Consider the following 25,564-nt stretch of genomic DNA (forward strand, 5'->3'; position numbering starts at 1 on the left):
CTCTCACCATCTCCAACTTGCTTAACATCCATGCCCAAACTGTGTGAATCACAGCACATGCCTCATCTCACTGAATCCCTGCCAGAGCGTTCATCCTCCTTAACAGGCGAACAGAGGATTGGGGTTAAATACCTTGCCTGAGGTCACAGAGCTGTGACAGATCTGTTACTTAAATGAGGTCAGAACCCAAGCTTCTTGGGTTCAATCTGGATAATCACAGTGGGCACATCAGAAAGCAGGAAGAACATATTCAAATGACAATCTTTAACAATTATTAAATGCTACCTTGAAATTGCCTTGAAAAGAAAAAACAGTCCGAATCATGTGAAAATTATATGTAATTCATATTTAGTCCTTAACATTTCATGTATTTAGATCGAAGTAGTAATAAAGTATAGTAATACAGTCTATATGGTTTCAGACACGTCTATGGGTGATTATTCCCTCCCGATATAGGCAATACCCCTTTGAAGAAAAGGGGCTCAGTGACAACACATGGCCTTCACATGGCGACACGTGGACCGAAGTAGAACGAAGAGGATGCTGACTTTCTGCCTGTTATTCTCATTTCTGATCATGGGAAATAATAGTTGTAAGTTGGGAGTATTTGTGCCATATCTAACTTTTCTTACTTTGTAAACAAATTGTTGGTGGGGGGAATTGATGAAGGGGGTCAACGGGGCAAATGTCCAGTTATAAGATAAATAAGTACTGGGGACGTGACGTACAACTGGTTACTGTTGCTGGGTGGTGTATTAGAAAGCTGGTAAGAGGGTGAGTCCAAAAAGTTCTCATCATGAGGAAAAAACTGTTTTTTCTCTTCCCTTTTTGTGTTTAGATGAAATAGTGGATGTTAACTAAATGTGTGGTAATCATGTCACAATACGTAAGCCCAGTCATACGTCTGCAGTGATACACAGCAATTATATCTCAATAAAAGTGAAAGAAAAAAGTCAATATAATAGATTGGCCTTGGGTGGTAGTTACTGATGGGCAGGTACATGATGGGCATATGGGGGTTCAGTACGCCATTTTATTTACTTTTGTGTTTATAATTTTTCATAATAAAATTGCTTAAGTTTAAAAAAGTTCAATGAACGTGAGTTTTGGGTTTTATAGAATTTACATTAAAAAACGGCCTCATTCTGGCCATGTGTTTTACTATAGTGATAACTTCCTATGTGGTGCTAGCCATTGAATGTATTATCAAAGCAACTGGATGCAGAACACACTCTCCGAGCCACTTCGTTTCCAAAGTGATTTCATCTCAGCTATGTAAGTCTTCAACTTCACAAAAATGAAAGCTGTATACAGGGAGGAAAATTAAAATAATCTGGAAGCAAAGTCTAGCTCTTCGTATGATAGCTAATTAGCTAGATCACAAAGAAAGTACTTTTGTCTAAGGCAGATAACTACTATTAACGGTCAAATTTACAAAATACTATATTTTTATGATTTCCCACTTAATGCTGATGCTAAACCTCAACTCTTACCAAATTCTTTCCTCTAAAATTTCATTTACTTAGATGTACAAAAGCTTAACCCACACAGCATAAAAACATAATATGAAAGTATGAAAATATACTTACGATGAAATCGTCATAAAACAAAGTGTGACTGACTTGCAAATGTCTTATTAAACTGCCATTGAAGCTGCTTGGATTCTCATTAGGTATTAAGTGACAAAGTGGACAGAACTGGAAATACACAAAACCAAGAGTTCAAGAAAGGATTTAAAATAGTCATTAGCATCAGAATTAAAAAATTAAATAACAGAGTGAATTTTAATTTTATGACTCTATTGACTGTACCTCATTATTTCAAAATTGCATAAATATTCAATCAACATAAAATTATGTTTATTTCTTCATATACATTTCTTGTACATAACAGTATAGCTATCTGCTTCATATTTATCAATTTATTATATAAACAATACTGCAGTTAGTAAATATATCCTAATTTGCTTAATTAGTTGTCAACCTCTTGGAATACTTAAGTTATTTTTATATGTAGATATTTTGTTATTACAAATGACATTATCTACAGTGTTTACTTTTTGGGATATTATTTTCTTAGGATAAGGGACCACAAATGGAACTAGCAGGCCAAAAGTTATGAACACTTATGGTTCATAATATCTGTTGCTCTCAAGTGTTTTATTGTCGCCAGCAATGCAAATTATAACACCAGCATCAGTTATTGGTACTCACGTATAGTTTCCTCATTTAATAGCCACTAATGGCTCTTTAAAAAGACCTTTCTCATTTCAAAATATTTATAAATTCACAGGAAACTGCAAAAATAACGCAGAGGTCTCATAATCCCATGACCCAGCTTCCCAAATGGTGAGGTCTTATGTAACTATAATACATTATGGAAACGAGGAAACTGGCAGTTAACTGGACCACAGACTTAACTTAGATTTCTCCAGTTTTGCATGAACTCATTTTTCTGGGTGTGTGCATAGTTCCATGAAATTTTATCACACATATATTCATATAAAAAACAACACAAAATACACAGCTGTTCTGTCTCTACAAAGCCCCTTGACTTCTTGACATCCATGGATGTGTTCTCCACTGCTACACTTTCATTATTTTGAGAATGTTACGTATGTAGAATTCTATGGTATTTAATCTGGGCTTTTCTCACTGAGCATAGTGCCCTGGAGGCTCATCCAGTGTGGACGGTCAACAGTTCCTTCCGGTTGGCTGAACAGTATTCCACGGTAGGGATGTAGCACTGTTTACAGCTTACTCTCTGGTGGAAATCTGATGTTTCTAGTGTTTGGCTGCTACAAATAAAGCTGCAGTGAACATCTGTGTTTGGACATTTGCATAAATGTGTGTTTTTAGTATTTCCAGGAGTAATATGCTGTCAAGTGTTACTTGGTAAGTGTTAAGCCTAACTTTGTGAAAAACTGCCAAACTATTTCCCAGAGTGGCCGTCCCATTTTACATTCCAGCAGCAATGTGTGAATTATCTAGTTTTTCCTCATTCTCACCAACATTTGATACTGTCAATATGTATTTTTGTAATTTTAGTCATTTTGATAGTCATGTAATGGTATCTCCTCATGCTTTTAATGTATACTTCCCTAACGACTAATATACATTACTCTTTCTTTTACTACTTTATTACATTTTAACCTAGTTTTTTTAATTCTATTTCTTCACATATTCATTATTTAAAAACTGAGATACAGAATCATTACTGAGTGCTAAGTATCTGTTAGGCATTAAATTAGGTGGTATTCTTTTTTGATCCTCACTATAACCTAGTGAATTAATTATTATCCTTATTTTGCTAATGAGCCCAATTTCAGAAAGGAAAGAAATTAGCTTAAATTCCACCACTACAAGTATCAGAACTGGAATCTAGGCCTCTAACAGGCAATCCGATATTCTTTACATATTACAACAGTATCTCATTTGCCAGCTTGGATGATCATGTTTTTATTTAAAATTAAATGAGGTCTTTATACAATTCTTTTCTTATAGTTTTATGAGGGCCTCAGTTTCAATATGCTCAATTCCTATACAGAGCTCTATTTCTGAAGTTTGCTGTACTCCATTAATTGCTATGTCTCATTTTTAATAAAACTACATAATTTATTACTGCTCTATGACCATTTATGATTTTCTAATGCACTGGCCATCTTAGTTAATAGGTGAACTGACTACCCAAAGATTACACTTAATCTACTCTCAGACCCTCATGTAGTAACAAGAACAAACCTGAGACCAATAAATATTTTAACTGAAAAGAAACATTATTTCTTTGTGGTGCAGAAGAACACTCGTTGTAGAAACCTATTCACTCAACTCTCTCTATTGTGCCTGCATGCGGAATCAGAATGCCAGGAAGATCGGGTTGTGGGCACAGCCTTTGGAGTCAGAGCTGGGCTCGACACTGAGCACCAGTTCCCACCAGTTCCCACCAGCAGTGTGACCTGCAGCACAGGTTTCCTCTTCTGTGAAACAGAGACACCACCACCTACTTGTGGAGTAGCGATGATGTAAAGAAATAATGTCCTTAAAGTGCTGGTACGTATTAGGCATTCAATAAACACCATGTATTTACCAGCACTGATCCCTGTCCTTTAACAACTGGGGCTCCTGAGGGAAAGGCCCACATGTGTATATTGTTTACCTCGCATTCCTAGTACCTCACAAAGAGTATCCAAGTTCATCCCAGCCTCTCACTTCACCTTGGCAAGAAATTAATGGTAACCTATAAAAAGAGAATTACCTGCTGTCGGTAGATTTAAAATAATCTGTCATTTAACATTGTGAAGCTCAGTCACTCCATTAGCTCAGTACAAATGCTAAATGTACTAATTTGTACCTTGGCACAAATACTAAATGGTTGCTGTTACTACCACGTAAGCAGATTCTTTTGGTGCTGCACAGGAAATGCTACATTCAGGATATGAACAACCACTCCAGACTGGAAAGGGAACTTAATTTTGCCGAGGAAATCAGGAACAGCCTTGGCCAAGCTGCTGCCAACTGAAGCGAGGACAAGCCAGTCGTGCAGGGGCGAGGGGCATCACAGGCCGAGGAATCAGTGTGGGAGAAAGGTCAGAAACCCTAAAAGGACAGGCCTGCCCAGGCAAGTGACCCGGCTCAGGTGAGCTGAGGCTAGGGCGTGCAGGGGAAATGGGTGGGAGACGACCTGGACTGGTCCAGCTCAGTAGAGATTTATGTGGGCTTCCTGTAATGGCTTCTGTAGGTCCCACACCAGAAGCCAGAGGTACAGAGATGACTAAGCCCTGGCCCATCCACCAAGGACCTTTGAGTCTAGTGGAGGAGAAAGATAAAGAAAACCTGGAATTTTAAGTGAAACAGTTTTCTGATGCTAACAGGACACTAGTGGAGCCTCCGGCCTTCTGGTGTACATAAAATTCAGTTATGTGACTAAAGAGACTTCCACCAGAAGGTCATTCCAGAACAATGGGCAAAAGTCTATAAACTACTCCAAAATGTCTTTTGTTTCTTAAACTGGGGAATCTGCAGGGATAAGAAAGGAAGGGGAAAGAAACGGGGAGCGGCTCACTGGCCATTCCCTAAGCACCTATAGGTGTTCACTACCTTCTCCCACATGGCCGACTGCCTGCCATGAGCTCGCCCTTCATTACTGGGCTCTACACAGCGCTCCAGGCCCCACTGCTCATATGAGGAACCAGCAATTTTACAGTGTAAGTTCAAAAGTTGTTGGCCTTTATCGGATAGTGAGTGCGCTGCATGAGTGACAGCCACCACGTTAGATGGTACTGCTGCCTTCAGTCCTTCCGAGAGTCTGGCCCAGTGGACACCCCACTCCATCCACTGCTGAGAGGAACCTCATAGAAACTCAGCCAATTACAGAACATTTTCTGTAGGATGGCAAATGCCATTTGGGTAAGAAATTAATGATAACTGAATCCAATACTGAAAGGAGAAGAAGGTACTGAAAATAATTACAGGCAAATATGTAACCACAATGAAGGTACTGGATTGCACATCTGGTTTAGCAGCATTTGCAGCCCTATCTAATGAAGACTTTCTTCCTCCCCAGACACTGAGGCACACACACTCCCATGGCCGCCAAGTTACAGATACGCGAAATACCCGCAGAAATAAACTGCAGTGCGACAAGTGGCACCAGTCACCAGCGGATGTTTGAGACCAACAGTCCTGTCGCTTCCCCTAAGGAATGAATCTCAGCAGCATGGCGGGAAACAGAAGATTACTGGAACCTTTGACTCCGGCTGGGGAGAAACACATTTTTCTTTACTATCCTATCATTACATCCTACTAAGTGCTAGATTTTCTGCCAAGAACTGGGCATGCAGTGTTGAACAAGGTTAAGTTCCACGACTTCATGAGCCTAATAATTTAGCATGAGAGACAAGAAATGAATATACAATGAGATGAACTGTGGTAAATAAGAAAAAAAAAGATGGGAAAAAAGCAAGAGCTGAAATTACCATTCAGGAAGGGCTACCTTGAAGAAGTCAAATTCAAGCTGAGCTCTCAAAGATGGATAAGAGCCACAGAGAAGGAAAGGACACCCGGGGCTGAGGGGACCACCAGGAAGTGCAGTTTCTGCTGGAACACCTTCTTTTGCAAGATAATACACCAAACTGCTCTCCCAAGTGGTAGCATGATTCAATCTGAAGCATGCTATGCCATTTGCCTCCTTTGAACCTAATATTCCATGGATACAATTTTTCAAAAACAAAACATGGCAGAATATAATTATAGTTGACTTTTGAACAACACAGGTTTAAACTGTGTGGGTCACTTACACGTGGGTTTTTTTCAATAAATATATTGGAACTTTTTTTTTGAAGATTTGCAACAATTTGAAAAAACATTTTCTTTAGCTTACTTTATTGTAAGAATATAGTATATCATCATACATACAAACAACAATATGTGTAATGGATTGTTTCTGTTATGGGTAAGGCTTCTGGTCAACAGTAGGCTATTAGTAGGTAAGTTTGGGGGAGTCAAATGTTGTAGGTAAATTTCCAACTGCGCAGTGAATCGGTGATCCAACACCTCACTCTTCAAGGGCCAGCTGTACTGTGAGGCAAAAGGGCGTCTGGCTCTTAAAACTGCATACGAGAAAAGCCAAATTCCCTGATGTTCCTAACTCCCTATCGCAGACCTGAGCTACTCAGAACAAAAAGGTTAGCTGCTTGTGGTTTGATCTCTGAGTCATCTAATTATACCTGGAAGGCAGAATCATTTACCCAAACCTCTCACTGGTATGAAACTTCTTACACCAGGTAAGTCAGGTGATGTCACTGATCTTGCCCAGCAGTCCAGTCCTCTGAAGCATGAACTTCCTGCTAACTTCCACACCGATCCAGAATCAGCCTCGGACTCTGTCCCCTCTGCCCAGCACTTTACCGGGCTGTTTTCATCTACCGTGTCCCCACTGGGGACCCCTAGGCATGTGAGCCCAGCAGTGCCAGAGCATCTACCTCCAGCCTTTCACACCCAGTGTACATCCTTAGTGTCCTTCAGAGTGATATGTGTCTCGAGCATCACAAGAAGCTGCTCAGAGGGAGCCTGGAGGCCTTCTGTTAGAGCGACCATGTCTGGATGGCCCCAGTGTGTGACCGAGCCACAGGTTTTCTGAACAGTCTGCTCCTGCCTCAAGACCATGAGGGCATCCCGGCCTTGTGAGATTCTATCACTTCATGTCCCCAACCCTCCTGGCTTGGGTCCCCCAGCTGCGAGAGTACATGGCTTCCACTGAGAAATATCCACCAGCCTCATTCTACACATTTGCATAAGTGGTAGCAACGCACCATTACCAGCTGACTGAGTCACTGCCCTGGGAGGAAGGCCTCACTGTGCTCATCCTCCCCATCTCACAGAAGACTAACCACAGGCAGAGAGGTTAACGGGGTTTTCTGGGATGTAAATCAAAGCTTATCTCAGTCAAAGCCTAGGCTTTCAATCCCTGAATTCCACGGGGTATCTGGTCCCACCAGTCCTGGTTTCTTTTGGCCCTCAGACCAGCTGTCTGTGATGACCCCTACGACCTCTCATCAAGGAAGCCCTAGTTCCCAGGCTGAGCAGCATGTGGACTGCTCTCTGCTGGGGCAGGTTCACAGCACCCATGCGTGGCCCAGTGTGTGGCCTGCCCTGGGCTGCTGCTGGGTTGCGGCCCCAGACCATGGCCCCATGTGCCTGGTGTTCCTCCAGCCACAGTGGCACCCCAGGTACTAGGTTAGGGCTTGGGCTGGAGGGAGCACACCTTCCTCACGGGGTTGCTCGAGGCAGGGGGCACTCAGAGCTCAGAATGGCAGCTATCGTCAAGCCACCCTAACACTTTCTTCTAATGTCCCCCAGTCCCCCAGGGACCCGTCACACAGCAACTCCTTAGCCCAGTTCCTCCCACAGAGAAAAGCAGGAAAATCCCTCACAGCCCTGCTGCCCTGCCAACGCTTCTCAGGCTCCTACACAGCCTCCCAAGATGAAACCCCCAGGCTGCTGGGGCCCGTGACAAACACTGGGCTGTGGGGCTTTTCCTGTGAGCTTCCTAGGGGAGCACAGAGGTTCCCAGGTAGGCCCCGGAACCACATGACTGTGTGCAAACCAGGGCTCTGCTCCTTACCAGCTGTGACCTCGTAGGATTTATTTAACCTCTCTAAGCCTCAGTTTATCCTGTGTAAAATGGAGGTAATCCCATCTACCTTATAGGATTGTTGGCAGAACTAGCTATTTCTTTATCTGTCAATTATCTATCTATGTAATGTACTTATGTTTCAATCTCATCAACTTTCTAAAAGGATTTTATGGCAAAATAACTTAAAACTCAAATTTAAAAAACCCCAAAACTTATAAATATAAAAACAGCACCCACACATATACATATACACATATTATACCTATTGTGGGTAAAAACTGTAATATTTCCAGAATATCTCACCTGGCTTTAGTACATCTGCATATCAACCAGCGCTCAAGGGTGGAGTGAAGTATGGCTTTAGTGCATTTGCATCATTCCTCAGGGGTGGAGAGAAGTTCATCTCCATATCGATGGGTAATTAATTACCTGGGCAACAGAGGGCTTATCTGTACGTGAGAGGTGAGGGGCAGGGCAAGTTTTGCTGCTGCTGGAGCAGGAAAGAGAGATGGTCCCAGACTGCAGTTTGTAAGCAATAAATGGATTTTACACTTTATTTCTCCCTTTGACCGATTTCGGTTTTTAGAGGTATTTTGCCCCAGGATTTCCTTTCCCTGGACTTACACCTATGCATAACGAAAACTAAAAATCAAAATAATCCTTAAGGTATCATTCTATACCTGTTAAGCATGAGTAATTTAAAAGTAAATGTACCCAAGGATGGCCAGGTTAAAGTGAGAGCTGTTTACTCATAAACTGCTTATGTAAATATATAAACTGACTCAAACTTTTTGGAGCACATGGTAGAAGTGTATTTCAAGAGCTATTAAAAAGTGTTCATTCTTGGCCCCAGAGATATTAATATAAAAAATTTCTTCTTTGGAGAAAAGTCCAATGGAAGGAAGAGTTTAAATGTACAAGAATATGAATTCAGATCTTAAAATTGGCAACAATCCAAGTGTTCAAAAATAGTACAGTGGCTAAATACCCACTGAAGGCAAATTCTGGTGCGCTAAGACCCCCACCCCTTAAGATCCAATCACCACCAACCAGATGGTCGTCCACCCCTTAACATCCAATTACCAATGACCAGATGGTGGCCCACCCCTTAAGATCCAATCATCAATGCAGAACACACCCTACCCCTACTCCTTAAAAATGCACTTCCTCACCCAGGAGCTGCTGCTCCCTCTCTCTGAGGGCAGCCACTCTCTCCTTCAGATAATAAAATCTCTTGCATGGGTCTGTATTTCCTGAGTCATTCTGGGTAAGGAGGGTTACAGCGAGATACTCCTTCATTGGTGCCATGACTTTGGATGAGGCTCTCCCATTGACTTTGCCTTCCTCCAGGAACCTGAGCTGCTTTGGGAACCCTCACTGCCCGATCCTCCTCCACGGGCTCACTGTCCACTTCCCCGGTCACTCGTCTTCTCGACCAACACCGGCCTTCGATTTGGTGAGTCTCCCCTTCATGGTCGACTTAAATGTCCCTTTGGAACCTGGAAAGTGACCATTGAATGTCCGGCACCCCCAAGTACTCCTCCAGAACAGGGGCACCCCAACCACGATTTTCAGAGCCATGGTTGATCCCAATAGTCGACCCTTCTCTGCCTCTCCATGGTGAGAATCCTCATCCACTGAGGCCCAGTCTCCCTTTATCTACTCGTAAACTCCTGGTACCAGGTACCGAGCCTCCTTGGAATTTCACCTCAACTGCTCGGTTAGAGCAGTGATGACCCCCTAACTGTGTCTGGTCTTCTCCGCAACCTTCTCAATCACTCTGGAATGCCTCAGCGACTTGTGAACAGTCTCATTCTCACCATGGGATCTGGCCCCTCCATTCCTGCAGATTCACTGTTAGGGTGCTTACTCAATAATCTAAAACCCCTCCACCTCACTCCAGACCTCAAACCTTTTAAGCTTATTCACTACTGTAATGAGATCTAGCCCCAATATTCCTTGGACAATCAGTCTAAATGGCCTCCCAATGGTTCTTTAGATCCTAAAATTCTCCGTGACTTATACAATTTATGAGAGTGCATGGGCAAATGGAAAGATCCCATATATCCAGGCTTTCTCCTACCTCCGAACCAAGCTCTCTCTTTGTCTCCCTTGCAATCCTAAATATCTCCTCACTCTAAAAAACTTCACCCCACCACCACCAATTCCCACCACGTCCTCTGACTTTGACCCTGCTGATGAACCTCTTCCCTACTTATCTCAAACCCCTACAGCTCCCCCTCAACCACCAGTTCCTCTCCCGCCTCAACCTCCTTCTCTGCAAGATCAAAATCCCAACCCTCCCAGCTCCCCTACTGTTGTTGCAGGAGCTGCGGCACCTCCTCCTCCTCCACAACCAGTTTCCCTTCCCTCACCCAGTTCCGTGCCAAGCCCTCCAGTCACTTGCTCTCTAACCCAGATCCTAGTCCCACTACGGGAAGTAGCCGGTACAGAGGGCGTCATCTGGGTCCATGTCCCTTTCTCTCTCTCTGACCTATCTCAAATTGAGAAAAAGATTAGGCTCTTTCACCTCCAACCCAGCTACTTACATAAAAGAGTTCTAGTACCTGACTCAGTCACATGATCTTACCTTTCATGTTATTTACATGAATATCCTTACATGGATCCTATCCAACACACTTTTGCCTGAGGAGCATAGGCGAGTCTGGGAACAGGCTAGAACTCATGCTGATGAGGTTCACCAAGCTACTCCAGCTCATCCAATTGGTGCTGAGGCGGTTCCTGACCGAGACCCTAATTGGGACTATAATACGGCAGGGGGAGTCACCAATCAAGATAAATTCATCACCTGCCTCATGGTGGGTCTCAGGAAATCAGCCAATAAAGGCATTAACTATGAAAAACTCCAAGAGGTTATTCAGGATAAAAATGAGAATCCCTCTATGTTCCTAGGCCGCCTCACCAAAGCTCTTTTACAATATACAAACCTAGACCCTGACACCACAGATGGGAGACTATTATTAATGACCTACTTCTTCACCCAGAGTTTCCCCAACATTAAGGCTAAACTTAAATGTCTACAGAAGGGACCCTTAACTCCTCAGGCAGAAGTCCTGGCAGTGGCCTTCCAAGTATATCAGGGAAGAGATGAAAAGGCCCGTAAACAAAAATATCAAATGCTGGCTAAGGCCTTTCAACCTATACCAACCACTGGTGCTCAGGTCTCCTCACTTCCTAAGAAGCAGCCTGGAGGACCTCCTGGTCCATGCTTCAAATGTGGTCAAATGGGTCATTGGGCCAGAGCCTGCCCAAATCCCTGGAAGCCCCCCGGTCCATGCCCTAAGTGCCATCAGGAGGGACACTGGGCTGCTGACTGTCCTCTCACACCGAGAGGTGCCAGGCCATCCAGCTCTAACACTCCACACATAGACCTTCTGGGTCTGGCAACTGATAACTGAGGGGGCCCGGGACTCCTCCACCCGACCACTACCATCAGTGTACAAGAGCCCAGGGTAACCATTGTGGTAGTGGGTAGGTCCATCTCTTTCCTTTTGGACACCGGGACCACCTACTCAGTTCTGAAGCAGCTCCCTCTCACAGTCCTCTATAGTCGGGGTAGAGGGCACATCTTACCAACCTTTACAAACTCCCATGCTTCACTGCATCTTTACAGGCATGGCCCTCTCTCACTCCTTGTTGGTGATTCCCCAGTGTCCCATCCCCCCTATGGGAAGGGACCTGTTACACAAGTTTGGAGCTTCCATTACTTTCACTCCTGGACTGTGCCTCAACTCCAAATCGCCTTTAATCCCATTTGTACTCGCCCTCCAACCCACTGCAAACCCACCTCCCAATCCCTTTCCTCTGCCACCCCATCTGGTCAACCCTGTAGTCTGGGACACCCTCACGCCCTCCATCGCCACCTGCCCCCCAGTAATTATCAGACTTAAAGACCTCGCCTCTTTTCCCTCTCAACCTCAGTACCCACTGCCCCTCAAGAGTTTACTGGGCCTGCATCCAATTATCCAGGAACTTTTATACAAACAGCTACTACGACCAGCCAATTCCCTTTACAACACCCTGACACTGGCACCAAAAAACCTAATGGCGCTCACAGGCTAGTTCAAGATTTAAGAATGATCAGTGCAGCTGTTATTCCAATCCATCCAGTAGTCCCTAAACCCTATACTTTATTATCCACTATTCCCACCTCTTCTACTTACTTCTCCATCCTTGACCTCAAAAATGCATTCTTCACGATTCTCCTCCTTCTCAATAGGACCACTTACACCTTCAACTCCACAGACTATAAATCCTCCAGTAATCTTCTCCACAACCCAAACAGGACCTCCTTACAGCTGCATAAGGCGGCATATGTGCCTACTCCAAGAACAATGCTGCTTCTACACCAACAAATCTGGTCTCGCCCGGGATGGTGCAAAACACCTCCGTGAACAAGCCTCCAAACTCCTAGAAACTCCCCTAACAATCCGTTCCCTTACCCCTTCAACTGGCTCCTGTCCCTCCAAGCCCCTATTACCTTTATTATTATTATTATTATTTTCCTTTCCTGCTTCATTAACCTATTCCAAAAATTCATTCAAAATCAAATTTTGAAAATTTCTAACCATGCTGTCAACCAGTTACTCCTCCAGGGCTATCAAGGCCTTCTCACAAAGAATAACGAAACCAGCTAGATATCACAAATCATCTCAAGATGCCCGCCCTTCCCCAACTCTACAGCAAAGGCCTCGCTAACCCCAGCATCTGCACCCAGTTCTCCAGAGGCCCAATTAAGAAAAGAAAAAGATGGGAATGAAAGCAAATTCTGGTGCGCTAAGACCCTCACCCCTTAAGATCCAATCACCACCGAACAGATGGTCGCCCACCCCTTAAGATACAATCACCAACGCAGAACACACCCTACCCCTACTCCTTAAAAACGCGCTTCCGAGGGGCGGAAGATGGCGGCGTGAGTAGAGCAGCGGAAATCTCCTCCCAAAACAACATATATCTATGAAAATATAACAACGACAACCCTTCCTAGAATAAAGACCAGAGGACACAGGACAATATCCAGACCACATCCGCACCTGAGAGAACCCAGCGCCTCGCGAAGGGGGTAAAATACAAGCCCCGGCCCCGCGGGAGCCGAGCGCCCCTCCCCAAAACTCCCGGCAGGAGAAGAATAGGCAGAGCGGGAGGGAGACGGGGCACAGGGTTGCCGAACACCCAGCCCCAGCCATCCGGGCCAGAGTGCAGGGCGCTCGATACTAGGAAAACAGGGCAGCAAGAACAGTGAGCGGGCACTGGAGGCTGGGCGCCAGAGGACATAAGAAAAGCGCGTGACCATTTTTTTTTTTTTTTGCTTTTTTGCTGTTTTGTTTTGGCGAGCGCTTTTTGGAAGTCTTAAAGGGATAGGGACCCCAATACTAGGGAAACAGGGCAGAAAGACCGGTGAGCAGAGGCCTGAGGCTGGCACAGGAGAATAAAGAAAAACGAACAACCACCTTTTTTTTTTTTTTTTAATTAAAGACTTTTTTTTTTTTAACTTAAAAATTTTTTTTTTTTTTTTTTTGGTGGTCGTTGTTTTGTTTTGGCGGGTGGTTTTTGGAAGTCTTAAAGGGGCAGGGCGGGTCACTTAATCCAGAGGTAGGGAATCCGGGATCTCTGGGCACCCTAACCCCTGGGCTGCAGGGAGCAGGGAGGCCCCTTTCGGAGATAAATAGCCTCCCAGCAGCTCCTGCTCCAACGCGACTCCACCATTTTGGAGTAGCTGCCCGAGCCAGGCCACGCCCACAGCAACAGCGGAGATAAACTCCATAGCAGCCGGGCAGGAAGCAGAAACCCTGTCTGCGCGCAGCTGCGCAGCACAAGCCACTAGAGGTTGCTGTTCTCCCAAGAGAGGAGTGCCACAAACCAACAAGAAGGGAAGTCCTTCCAGCCGTCACTCGTCCCAGTTCTGCAGACTATTCCTATCATCATGAAAAGGCAAAGCTACAGGCAGACAAAGATCACAGAGACAACACCAGAGAAGGAGACAGACCTAACCAGTCTTCCTGAAAAAGAATTCAAAATAAGAATCATAAACATGCTGACAGAGATGCAGAGAAATACGCAAGAGAAATGGGATGAAGTCCGGAAGGAGATCACAGATGCCAGAAAGGAGATCGCAGAAATGAAACAAACTCTGGAAGGGTTTATAAGCAGAATGGATAGGATGCAAGAGGCCATTGATGGAATTGAAATCAGAGAACAGGAACGCATAGAAGCTGACATAGAGAGAGACAAAAGGATCTCCAGGAATGAAACAATATTAAGAGAAATGTGTGACCAATCCAAAAGGAACAATATCCGTATTACAGGGGTCCCAGAAGAAGAAGAGAGAAGAAAAGAGATGGAAAGTATCTTAGAGGAAATAATTGCTGAAAACTTCCCCACACTGGGGGAGGAAGTAATCGAACAGACCACGGAAATACACAGAACCCCCAACAGAAAGGATCCAAGAAGGGCAACACCAAGACACATAATAATTAAAATGGCAAAGATCAAGGACAAGGAAAGAGTGTTAAAGGCAGCTAAAGAGAAAAAGGTCACCTATAAAGGGAAACCCATCAGGCTAACGTCAGATTTCTCAACAGAAACCCTACAGGCCAGAAGAGAATGGCATGATATATTTAATACAATGAAACAGAAGGGCCTTGAACCAAGGATACTGTATCCAGCACGACTATCATTCAAATATGACGGTGGGATTAAACAATTCCCAGACAAACAAAAGCTGAGGGAATTTGCTTCCCACAAACCACCTCTACAGAACATCTTAAAGGGACTGCTCTAGATGGGAGCACTCCTAGAAAGAGCACAGCACAAAATACCCAACATATGAAGAATCGAGGAGGAGGAACAAGAAGGGAGAGAAGAAAAGAATCTCCAGACAGTGTATATAACAGCTCAATAAGCGAGCTAAGTTAGGCAGTAAGATACTAAAGAGGCTAACCTTGAACCTTTGGTAACCACGAATTTAAAGGCTGCAATGGCAATAAGTACATATCTTTCAATAGTCACCATAAATGTTAATGGGTTGAATGCACCAATCAAAAGACACAGAGTAACAGAATGGATAAAAAAGCAAGACCCATCTATATGCTGCTTACAAGAAACTCACCTCAAACCCAAAGACATGTACAGACTAAAAGTCAAGGGATGGAGAAACATATTTCAAGCAAACAACAGTGAAAAGAAAGCAGGGGTTGCAGTACTAATATCAGACAAAATAGACTTCAAAACAAAGAAAGTAACAAGAGATAAAGAAGGACACTACATAATGATAAAGGGCTCAGTCAAACAAGAGGATATAACCATTCTAAATATATATGCACCCAACACAGGAGCACCAGCATATGTGAAACAAATACTAACAGAACTAAAGTGGGATATAGACTGCAATGCATTCATTCTAGGAGACTTCAACACACCACTCACCCCAAAGGATAGATCCACTGGGCAGAAAATAAGTAAGGACACGGAAGCACTGAACAACACAGTAGAGCAGATGGACCTAATAGACATCTATAGAACTCTACATCCAAAAGCAGCGGGATATACATTCTTCTCAAGTGCACATGGAACATTCTCCAGAATAGACCACATACTAGGCCACAAAAAGAGCCTCAGAAAATTCCAAAAGATTGAAATCCTACCAACCAACTTTTCAGACCACAAAGGCATTAAACTAGAAATAAACTGTACAAAGAAAGCAAAGAGGCTCACAAACACATGGAGGCTTAACAACACGCTCCTAAATAATCAATGGATCAATGACCAAATCAAAATGGAGATCCAGCAATATATGGAAACAAATGACAACAACAACACTAAGCCCCAACTTCTGTGGGACACAGCAAAAGCAGTCTTAAGAGGAAAGTATATAGCAATCCAAGCATATTTAAAAAAGGAAGAACAATCCCAAATGAATGGTCTAATGTTACAATTATCGAAATTGGAAAAAGAAGAACAGATGAGGCCTAAGGTCAGCAGAAGGAGAGACATAATAAAGATCAGAGAATAAATAAATAAAATTGAGAAGAATAAAACAATAGCAAAAATCAATGAAACCAAGAGCTGGTTCTTCGACAAAATAAACAAAATAGATAAGCCTCTAGCCAGACTTATTAAGAAGAAAAGAGAGTCAACACAAATCAACAGTATCAGAAACGAGAAAGGAAAAATCACGACGGACCCCACGGAAATGCAAAGAATTATTGGAGAATACTATGAAAACCTATATGCTAACAAGCTGGGAAACCTAGGAGAAATGGACAACTTCCTAGAAAAATATAACCTTCCAAGATTGACCCAGGAAGAAACAGAAAATCTAAACAGACCAATTAAAAGCAACGAAATTGAAGCAGTAATCAAAAAACTACCAAAGAACAAAACCCCCAGGCCAGATGGATTTACCTCGGAATTTTATCAGACATACAGGGAAGACATAATACCCATTCTCCTTACAGTTTTCCAAAAAATAGAGGAGGAGGGGATACTCCCAAACTCATTCTATGAAGCTAACATCACCCTAATACCAAAACCAGGCAAACACCCCACCAAAAAAGAAAACTACAGACCAATATCCCTGATGAACGTAGATGCAAAAATACTCAACAAAATATTAGCAAACCGAATTCAAAAATACATCAAAAGGATCATACACCATGACCAAGTGGGATTCATCCCAGGGATGCAAGGATGGTACAACATTCGAAAGTCCATCAACATCATCCACCACATCAACAAAAGAAAGACAAAAACCACACGATCATCTCCATAGATGCTGAAAAAGCATTTGACAAAGTTCAACATCCATTCATGATAAAAACTCTCAGCGAAATGGTAACAGAGGGCAAGTACCTCAACATAATAAAGGCCATCTATGATAAACCCACAGCCAACATTATATTGAACAGCGAGAAGCTGAAAGCATTTCCTCTGAGATCGGGAACTAGACAGGGATGCCCACTGTCCCCACTGTTATTTAACATAGTACTGGAGGTCCTAGCCACGGCAATCAGACAAAATAAAGAAATACAAGGAATCCAGATTGGTAAAGAAGAAGTTAAACTGTCACTATTTGCAGATGACATGATACTGTACATAAAAAACCCTAAAGACTCCACCCCAAAACTACTAGAACTGATATCGGAATACAGCAAAGTTGCAGGATACAAAATCAACACACAGAAATCTGTGGCTTTCCTATATACTAACAATGAACCAACAGAAAGAGAAATTAGGAAAACAACTCCATTCACAATTGCATCAAAAAAAATAAAATACCTAGGAATAAACCTAACCAAAGAAGTGAAAGACTTATACTCTGAAAACTACAAGTCACTCTTATGAGAAATTAAAGGGGACACTAACACATGGAAACTCATCCCATGCTCGTGGCTAGGAAGAATTAATATCGTCAAAATGGCCATCCTGCCCAAAACAATATACAGATTCGATGCAATCCCTATGAAACTACCAGCAACATTCTTCAATGAACTGGAACAAATAATTCAAAAATTCATATGGAAACACCAAAGACCCCGAATAGCCAAAGCAATCCTGAGAAAGAAGAATAAAGTAGGGGGGATCTCACTCCCCAACTTCAAGCTCTATTATAAAGCCATAGTAATCAAGACAATTTGGTACTGGCACAAGAGCAGAGCCACAGACCAATGGAACAGACTAGAGAATCCAGACATTAACCCAGACATATATGGTCAATTAATATTTGATAAAGGAGCCATGGACATACAATGGCGAAATGACAGTCTCTTCAACAGGTGGTGCTGGCAAAACTGGACAGCTACATGTAGGAGAATGAAACTGGACCATTGTCTAACCCCATATACAAAAGTAAACTCAAAATGGATCAAAGACCTGAATGTAAGCCATGAAACCATTAAACTCTTGGAAGAAAACATAGGCAAAAACCTCTTAGACATAAACATGAGTGACCTCTTCTTGAACATATCTCCCCGGGCAAGGAAAACAACAGCAAAAATGAGTAAGTGGGACTATATTAAGCTGAAAAGCTTCTGTACAGCAAAAGACACCATCAATAGAACAAGAAGGATCCCTACAGTATGGGATAATATATTTGAAAATGACACATCCGATAAAGGCTTGACGTCCAGAATATATAAGGAGCTCACACGCCTCAACAAACAAAAAACTAATAACCCAATTAAAAAACGGGCAGAGGAACTGAACAGACAGTTCTCCAAAAAAGAAATACAGATGGCCAACAGACACATGAAAAGATGCTCCACATCGCTAATTATCAGAGAAATGCAAATTAAAACTACAATGAGGTATCACCTCACACCAGTAAGGATGGCTGCCATCCAAAAGACAAACAACAACAAATGTTGGCGAGGCTGTGGAGAAAGGGGAACCCTCCTACACTGCTGGTGGGAATGTAAGTTAGTTCAACCATTGTGGAAAGCAGTATGGAGGTACATCAAAATGCTCAAAACAGACTTACCATTTGACCCAGGAATTCCACTCCTAGGAATTTACCCTAAGAACACAGCAATCAAGTTTGAGAAAGACCAATGCACCCCTATGTTTATTGCAGCACTATTTACAATAGCCAAGAATTGGAAGGAACCTAAATGTCCATCAATAGATGAATGGATAAAGAAGATGTGGTACATATACACAATGGAATACTACTCAGCCATAAGAAAAGGGCAAATCCAATCATTTGCAGCAACATGGATGGAGCTGGAGGGTATTATGCTCAGTGAAACAAGCCAAGCAGAGAAAGAGAAATACCAAATGATTTCACTTATCTGTGGAATATAAGAACAAAGGAAAAACTGAAGGAACAAAACAGCAGCAGAATCACAGAACTCAAGAATGGACTAACAGGTACCAAAGGGAAAGGGACTGGGGAGGATGGGTGGGTAGGGAGGGATAAGGGGGGGGAGATGTAGGGGGGTATTAAGATTAACATGCATGGGGGGGTAGGAGAAAAGGGAGGGCTATACAACACAGAGAAGGCAAGTAGTGATTCTACAACATTTTGCTATGCTGATGGACAGTGACTGTAAAGGGGTTTATAGGGGAGACCTGGTATAGGGGAGAGCCTAGTAAACATAATATTCGTCATGTAAGTGTAGATTAGTGATACCAAAAACAAAGCAAAAAAAAAAAAAAAGGGCAGTGCCTGTGTGGTAACCTCCAATGGGTTCTACACAATTGTATAAAGGGCATATAAAAGTGTAGGCAAAGGGTCTGTTTGTGTTTATACAGAGGATCAAAGCCTAATTGGGCTACCCCGAAAATGAACTAAGATACGATATGAAAAAGAACTTCCAACATCTGCACTCTCTGGAAGACTCATGCCAGAAGATGATCATCAAAAAACCCCAACAAAGATCCACGCACTGTTACAGCTGTAGATGCACTCATCCCACCAGTTCCTGGACTTGCCATGGGAATGAGGAAGGAGATATCTAAGCTGGCCTGTGCATACAGTAAAACAACAAATTTGACTGGATCTATACTGTTGGAACTCAACCAAGAATTTGGAGAAGTGCAAATTGTAGCGCTCCAAAGTCTTACAACTACAGACTATTTACTGTTAAAAGAACATATGGCATGTGAACAGCCCCCAGGAATGGGTTGTTTTAATTTGTCTGATTTCTCTCAGACTGTTCAAGTTCAGTTGGACAATATCCACCATATCATAGATAAGTTTTCACAAATGCCTAAGGTGCCTAACTGGTTTTCTTGGTTTCACTGGAGATGGCTGGTAATTACAGATATGCTTTGGTTATGTAACTATACTCCTATTATGTTAATGTGTGTGCACAATTTAATTAGTAGTTTAAAACCTATCCATGCTGAAGTTACTCTACAAGAAGATATGTCACAGAAATAATCAATCTTCCCATGTTTTCTTCCGCCTGCTACTTCTATAGCTTTTCTTCTTCCTTCCTAATTACAACCCTTAAATAGAATTCGTGCCTCATATCAAATTCACCGAGTATCATAATTCTTCCAAGTGGTAAAGATACCTCAAGACAAATGCTGGGCATAGAAGCTACAGGGCATAAATATGCAAAGAAGTAAAAAGCTAACCTTTTCAAACAATAAGGCTTCCCTCTCACTTACCAACTTCACATTTCCCTGTATGGCCCCGGAAGATGACTGGTTAGCCAGAGACGGGTAAGATTCCTCAAGGGAGGAACAACCTAAGACAGGCACAGTCGCAGGGGGGCCATCAGGTGAGAAATTGGGGATCAACAGAGGTGAGGCTTAGAACCTCACCCCCCCTGTTCTGAGAGAAATCTTCTGCATATGTGGATGTTTTATTGCCCTGGTCTAGCTTGGATTAACACATAGTCTACAGGCACACACCTGATCATCTACATTTGCTCTCTTACAACACTAAACTATGTTTTCTACCTTTATCTTGTATCTACCTACCACTTCAGCATTTTATTAAAAATAATAATAATAAAGAGAGAAATGTGGTATCCACATATAAATCAAGTATAAAAACCAAATGAGTATTCATATTTGAACTGTTTATAGTTCATAATGCATGAGCAAAACCGAAAGTTTCTGTGATGACTGCCCTTGTACTGTTCACTATGTAACTTATTCATTATGTAAGAATTTGTTCTACATGTAAGAACTTGTTTGTTATGCCTCAGAAGATTGGAGACTGACAAAAATTAGGCTTGGGGTGGATTAATGATTGTGCATTGAGCATTGACTCCCCTATACAGAATTTTATTGTCGTTAACAACCATTTGATCAATAAATATGAGAGATGCCCTCACAAAAAAAAAAAAAAAAAAAAAGGACAGACTTCCAATGGTACAATAAATAAGTAACCGGGATGTAATGTATAGCATAAGGAATATAGTCAAGATATTGTAACAGCTTGGTAGGGTGATAGCTGGAACCTAGAATTATGTATATAAATGTTTTACCACTGTGTTGTACACTTGAAACTAATGTAATGTAATACTGTGCGTCAACTACCCTTCAATAAAAAATAATTATTTAAAAAATATAAAGAAAGAAAGAAAGAAAGAAAGAAAGAAAGAAAAAAAAAAAAACAAAAAACGCGCTTCCTCACCCACGAGCTGCTGCTCCCTCTCTCTGGGGGCAGCCATTTTCTCTTTCAGTTAATAAAATCTCTTGCGTGGGCCCATGTCTCATGAGTTGTTCTGGGGTAAGGAGGGTTGCGGCAAGATCCTTTCACCCACCACCCTGCTTTACCTCACAACCACCCAGAAATAAAAATTATAAAAGCCACACAGAAAAGGACCACTAAAAGTCAGGGTGAGACAGGGAAAGGCAGTATTCACAGTGGATCTAGGAAATGAGGAGCAATATATACAGTATTCAGACTATGAAATAAAATAATAGATTGACTAGTGAAGATTAGTAACTTTCTACTTTTCACTTCTAACCCTATCTGCACTATTAAAAAAATGTTTCTCACTTAGGACATGACCACAGTTAGTATGTCATTCTTACCAGTTTCAGCTCAACATTTCGAGTATCGTTAATAGTCACAGAATCACCATGACCTTGACATACACTATCCTTTGTAACACATCTAGGAGCTGAAGCCCATCACCGGGACTTCCTAATACATGTGGGCTGTAGACACGGCGGAGACGTATAGCAGCAAGAGTCCATACCACAGGCCTCCTCTCCGATCTGTGATGAGTCACACAGTGGTCCAGCAGGCTGTCTTCATCCAGCTCCCTCTGACAGAACGGGCACACACACCTGGGAATCGCAGAGAATACAAACATTACTGCGATGGCTGGCCCCCAACTCGAGGTGAAAACTAGGCACATATGGTTTGCAGTCCTCATCTGACGTTGCTTTTCGCATCCTGAAACAGTCTTGGTACCTACGTGTTTTCTCATGAGAAATCAAAGTGTGTGTCCTTAGAGGCACAGGGCAGGGAAACAGGGCATCCTTGAAGCCTTTTACCCTCTTTGGAAGCCAGGCACACCGTGAACACCCATTAGAGACACTGAAGGTCACATGACCCAGCCATCCTAGGTTACCATCCCGTCCCCTCTTCCTCCCTTTCCTAATGCAGGTAACATCTGAGTGGGGTGTTCTCTGTTCTCCAGATCCACTAGCATATGTAGCTGCAGATGTCTGGAAGCAGCATTTGCCCCTTACACCCGAGCTGTCCAGTCACAGTAGCTATTAGCCATGAGTCTAGGCACTTGAAATGCAGCTAGTCCAAACTGAGGTGCTGGGTATATACAATAACCCTGAGTTTCAAAGGCTTAATATTTTAAAAAAAGTAAAATATCTTAATAATTTATATTGGTTACATGTTCAAATGATAATACTTAGGCTCTATGTGGTTAAATAAAATATATTAAAAATTAATTTCACATTTCTTTTTACTTTTTTGTGTAGCTGCTGCTAGAAAATCTAAAATTACATATGTGTTCAGCATTATATTTCTGTTGGACAGTTCTGCCTTAATTCTTAGGGACAATATGGAGGCATGGAATTTTCTGCTCATTTTTCATCATATTTATAACTTCCTTTTCTCCAAGACTTGTAGTCTAGGCAAGCTCCCTGTATAAGAATTTTTAAAATTTGAATCATTTAGTAAGTTATTTTACAAAGCAAAGATTTCTATCTTAAATGCAAATACTAAATGCAAATATTAATCTGCCATGTAAGGCTGATTAATCAACAACCCTTCTCATTTTCTGTTATTTTAGTTCTTTTTTATTTAATTGTAACTAGCAGAAATTAGGGTTTAAATTAGCTTTCCTGTATTTTTAAATTTCCATAGAGTATATCAACCTTGCAATTAAACCCACACACTTTCTCAACCCATTTGTTACCCTTCCTTCCCATTCCCGTAACCTTTTAACAGAATCCAGACTAAAATACTCCTTTAAATTTTATAGGGTCATGGTATAAAGCTAATCCTACAATAACAGATATATTTACAATCTCTGATTTGCTAATCAAAAGGAATGGGGGGGCAATCGTTTAGACTTTTGGGTTAGAAAATTTAAGTTATATTTTGAGTATATTTACTTAAATAAGCAGAACTAGCACTTTTCTTCAAGAGGAAGAAACCCCCTCCTACCGAGCACCACTACTGGAGAACTGAGTTTATAAGCGCATTCGACAGGTTCAAAGCCATCAGCCTATGAGAAGAATACAGATCAGTTCCTTTTCCTTTGGAAGACAGAGACTCCAATCTGTGCACTTACTCTGGCCATCAGGATAGGGAGGACCCAGGTTTGTTTCTTTTCTTTTAAAGAAAGAAAAGAACAGAAAAGCTAATGATCAGTATCCATCATTACACCTCCTGAAGATGACCCCCCAGAGAGATGTAGGGTTCAGGAGGCCTGCCACCGGTCTCATCCTCCTTAGAACATATATACCCAGAAAAGGAGCCAGCCTTCTCAAGAGGAGCCGGCAGAATGAGAGACAATGGGCTGGGGACTGAGAAGTGGGCCGAAGAGTAACAGACGAACCCCTCTGGATTGTGATCAACTTCAGCAGCCGGTTAGAAAACAGAGCCTAGCGGAGAAACAGTTCTGCATTCTATTTTTGGGTCTTTCCTAATACAAACTTGTCCGAGGAAGTCTCCGTAACTCTTCAGTGTTCCCTTGGTTCCCCCCATGCAAAGTTTTTAAAATAGAGCAAAATTCCTTCCTGCTTACTGCTATTAACAAGTGAGTTCCAGTAACAGGTACTCACTAAGAGCCTAAACATAACCACACACCTATTCTCACTATAAAAATGTTAGACTTTCCAGTCCATTAAATTCTGCAGAGGCGCATCAAATCACCATAGAACGATACCATACAGAAACAGACCTTGCTGCCGTCTCCCCGAGTTCTTGGAGTGGTCCGTACTTCTCTATGTACTTCTGACAAGTCTTGATGTGCGCCCTCATTTCACTGAGGCAAACCTACATGAAAGTAGATTCAAGATCAACTCACTGTTGGAAAAGGGCTCAGGGAGGTCTTGTGTGACCCAGCCCTGGTACTTCGTTATTTCAAGCCAGGTGACCATGTGGGGTCAGTCACCTGAAACAATGCTTTCATGATGATGGTACAACAGCCAAGCCATCATTAAGCTTAATGCTACTTTTAAGTTTCTCTAATACTTAGAAGACCCAAATGTTGAGTTGTTGAATTTAGTTCTCCCAGAAAGCATATGTGTTTTAAAGTGGAAAGATATATGTTAGCTCAAGTTCACTTTTTCTGGGTGCTGTTACCTACATGGGCGATGGAAACAACTGAGGGAGAAAGGGGACAGGGAAATGCTAATGACAGAAAGCAAAGGAAAAAACAGGCAGGAAGAGACAGAGAGGAGGAATCAGAGAGAGATACAAAGAATGAATGGGTGGAGCTTGGATGTGTCTGTACTAGTACAAGGAAAGGTGCCCAGGGAACGCGGGTGACCGTAGCATCGGTGCCTTCGGGAGTATCCCATGAATTCACGGTACCCAGCACACTTGACGGCCCCGTTAGGAACACACATAAAGGGCAGCATGTGCAGTTCATCTTTTAAAGTCAGAACAAAGAGCCCTGTTCCTCCAGATACACACTCGGAGGTCCTAAGCATGAGGGATCTGTTGCTAAATAACACATATTCTACTAAACGTTTCATTAGAAACTGATAAGATCTTGTGCTAAAGGAAGCGCAGTGCAGCTGCGGTAAGGCGGCCGTCCCGCCCACCCGCTCCGGGGTGGTCAGCCCAGCTAGGGAAGTCAAACCTCAAATGTGAAATCTACCATGTCAAGGAAACAGTTATAACTGCTTAACAAAAGGCAAAAATAAAATCAGGTGGGAAAGTAAGAACACATCCTCGCCCTACAAATAACCATCTAAAAGCGTAAAACTAGGACCAAGCTCGATAGAAGTCTTAAAACAGACTGCTGGCAATCTCTGACATCCAGCTTGGCCCAGGCCTGCCCTCTCATCTCTTCATGCTTTTGCTTAAAGCACCTTTCTTCCCCTTTATACTCCTTGACAAAGCAAGCGTTTCTCACATAAACTAGCAATGTGGGGACAATATACTGACAAATGAATCAATGAATTCAGAGTGTCCCCTCAGGAACACACATAAAATTATATAAGATGCTGAGAGAAATGACAGGAGAAACCGAAGCCGCCATGCTTCTCTGCAGGTGCTTCCCCGTCTGCTGGGGGACGGAAAAGAAGACTTTCAGACAGGGAGTCAGAAGCTGTGTGACACTGGACTGGAGCTCCGAGGCCAGACCTCACGGGAGGAACATCTGCCGGGGCTCTGAAGAGTAAGAAGGGACTAACACAGCTCTAGAAGGGGTGGCAGTATTCCTGGCAAGAGGGACAGCACAGAAACGAACAGGCAGGCAGAAGAAATGCCTCAAAGGGAAAATCAAAATTCTCATGAATAATCAGA

At 42.5% G+C, this 25,564-nt stretch overlaps 1 protein-coding gene across 3 annotated transcripts in view; it reads right to left on the reverse strand.

Annotated features, from left to right (window-relative positions):
- The window catches only part of RNF125 (ring finger protein 125), a 47,932-nt gene that overhangs the window by 5,123 nt on the left and 17,245 nt on the right, over window positions 1-25,564 (reverse strand). For 2 of the 3 annotated variants that reach the window (XM_036885648.2, XM_036885637.2), the window contains exons 3-5: window positions 23,991-24,085; window positions 21,816-21,906; window positions 1,590-1,697 (exon numbers count right to left, since the gene is read on the reverse strand). In XM_036885648.2, coding sequence (XP_036741543.2) covers window positions 1,590-1,697; window positions 21,816-21,906; window positions 23,991-24,085 — 294 coding nt within the window. The remainder of the gene's footprint in view (window positions 1-1,589; window positions 1,698-21,815; window positions 21,907-23,990; window positions 24,086-25,564) is intronic. The other variant, XM_057503978.1, reaches the window with a different exon arrangement.

Source organism: Manis pentadactyla, chromosome 6 (genome assembly GCF_030020395.1).
Source record: "Manis pentadactyla isolate mManPen7 chromosome 6, mManPen7.hap1, whole genome shotgun sequence".
NCBI classification, from domain to species: domain Eukaryota; kingdom Metazoa; phylum Chordata; class Mammalia; order Pholidota; family Manidae; genus Manis; species Manis pentadactyla.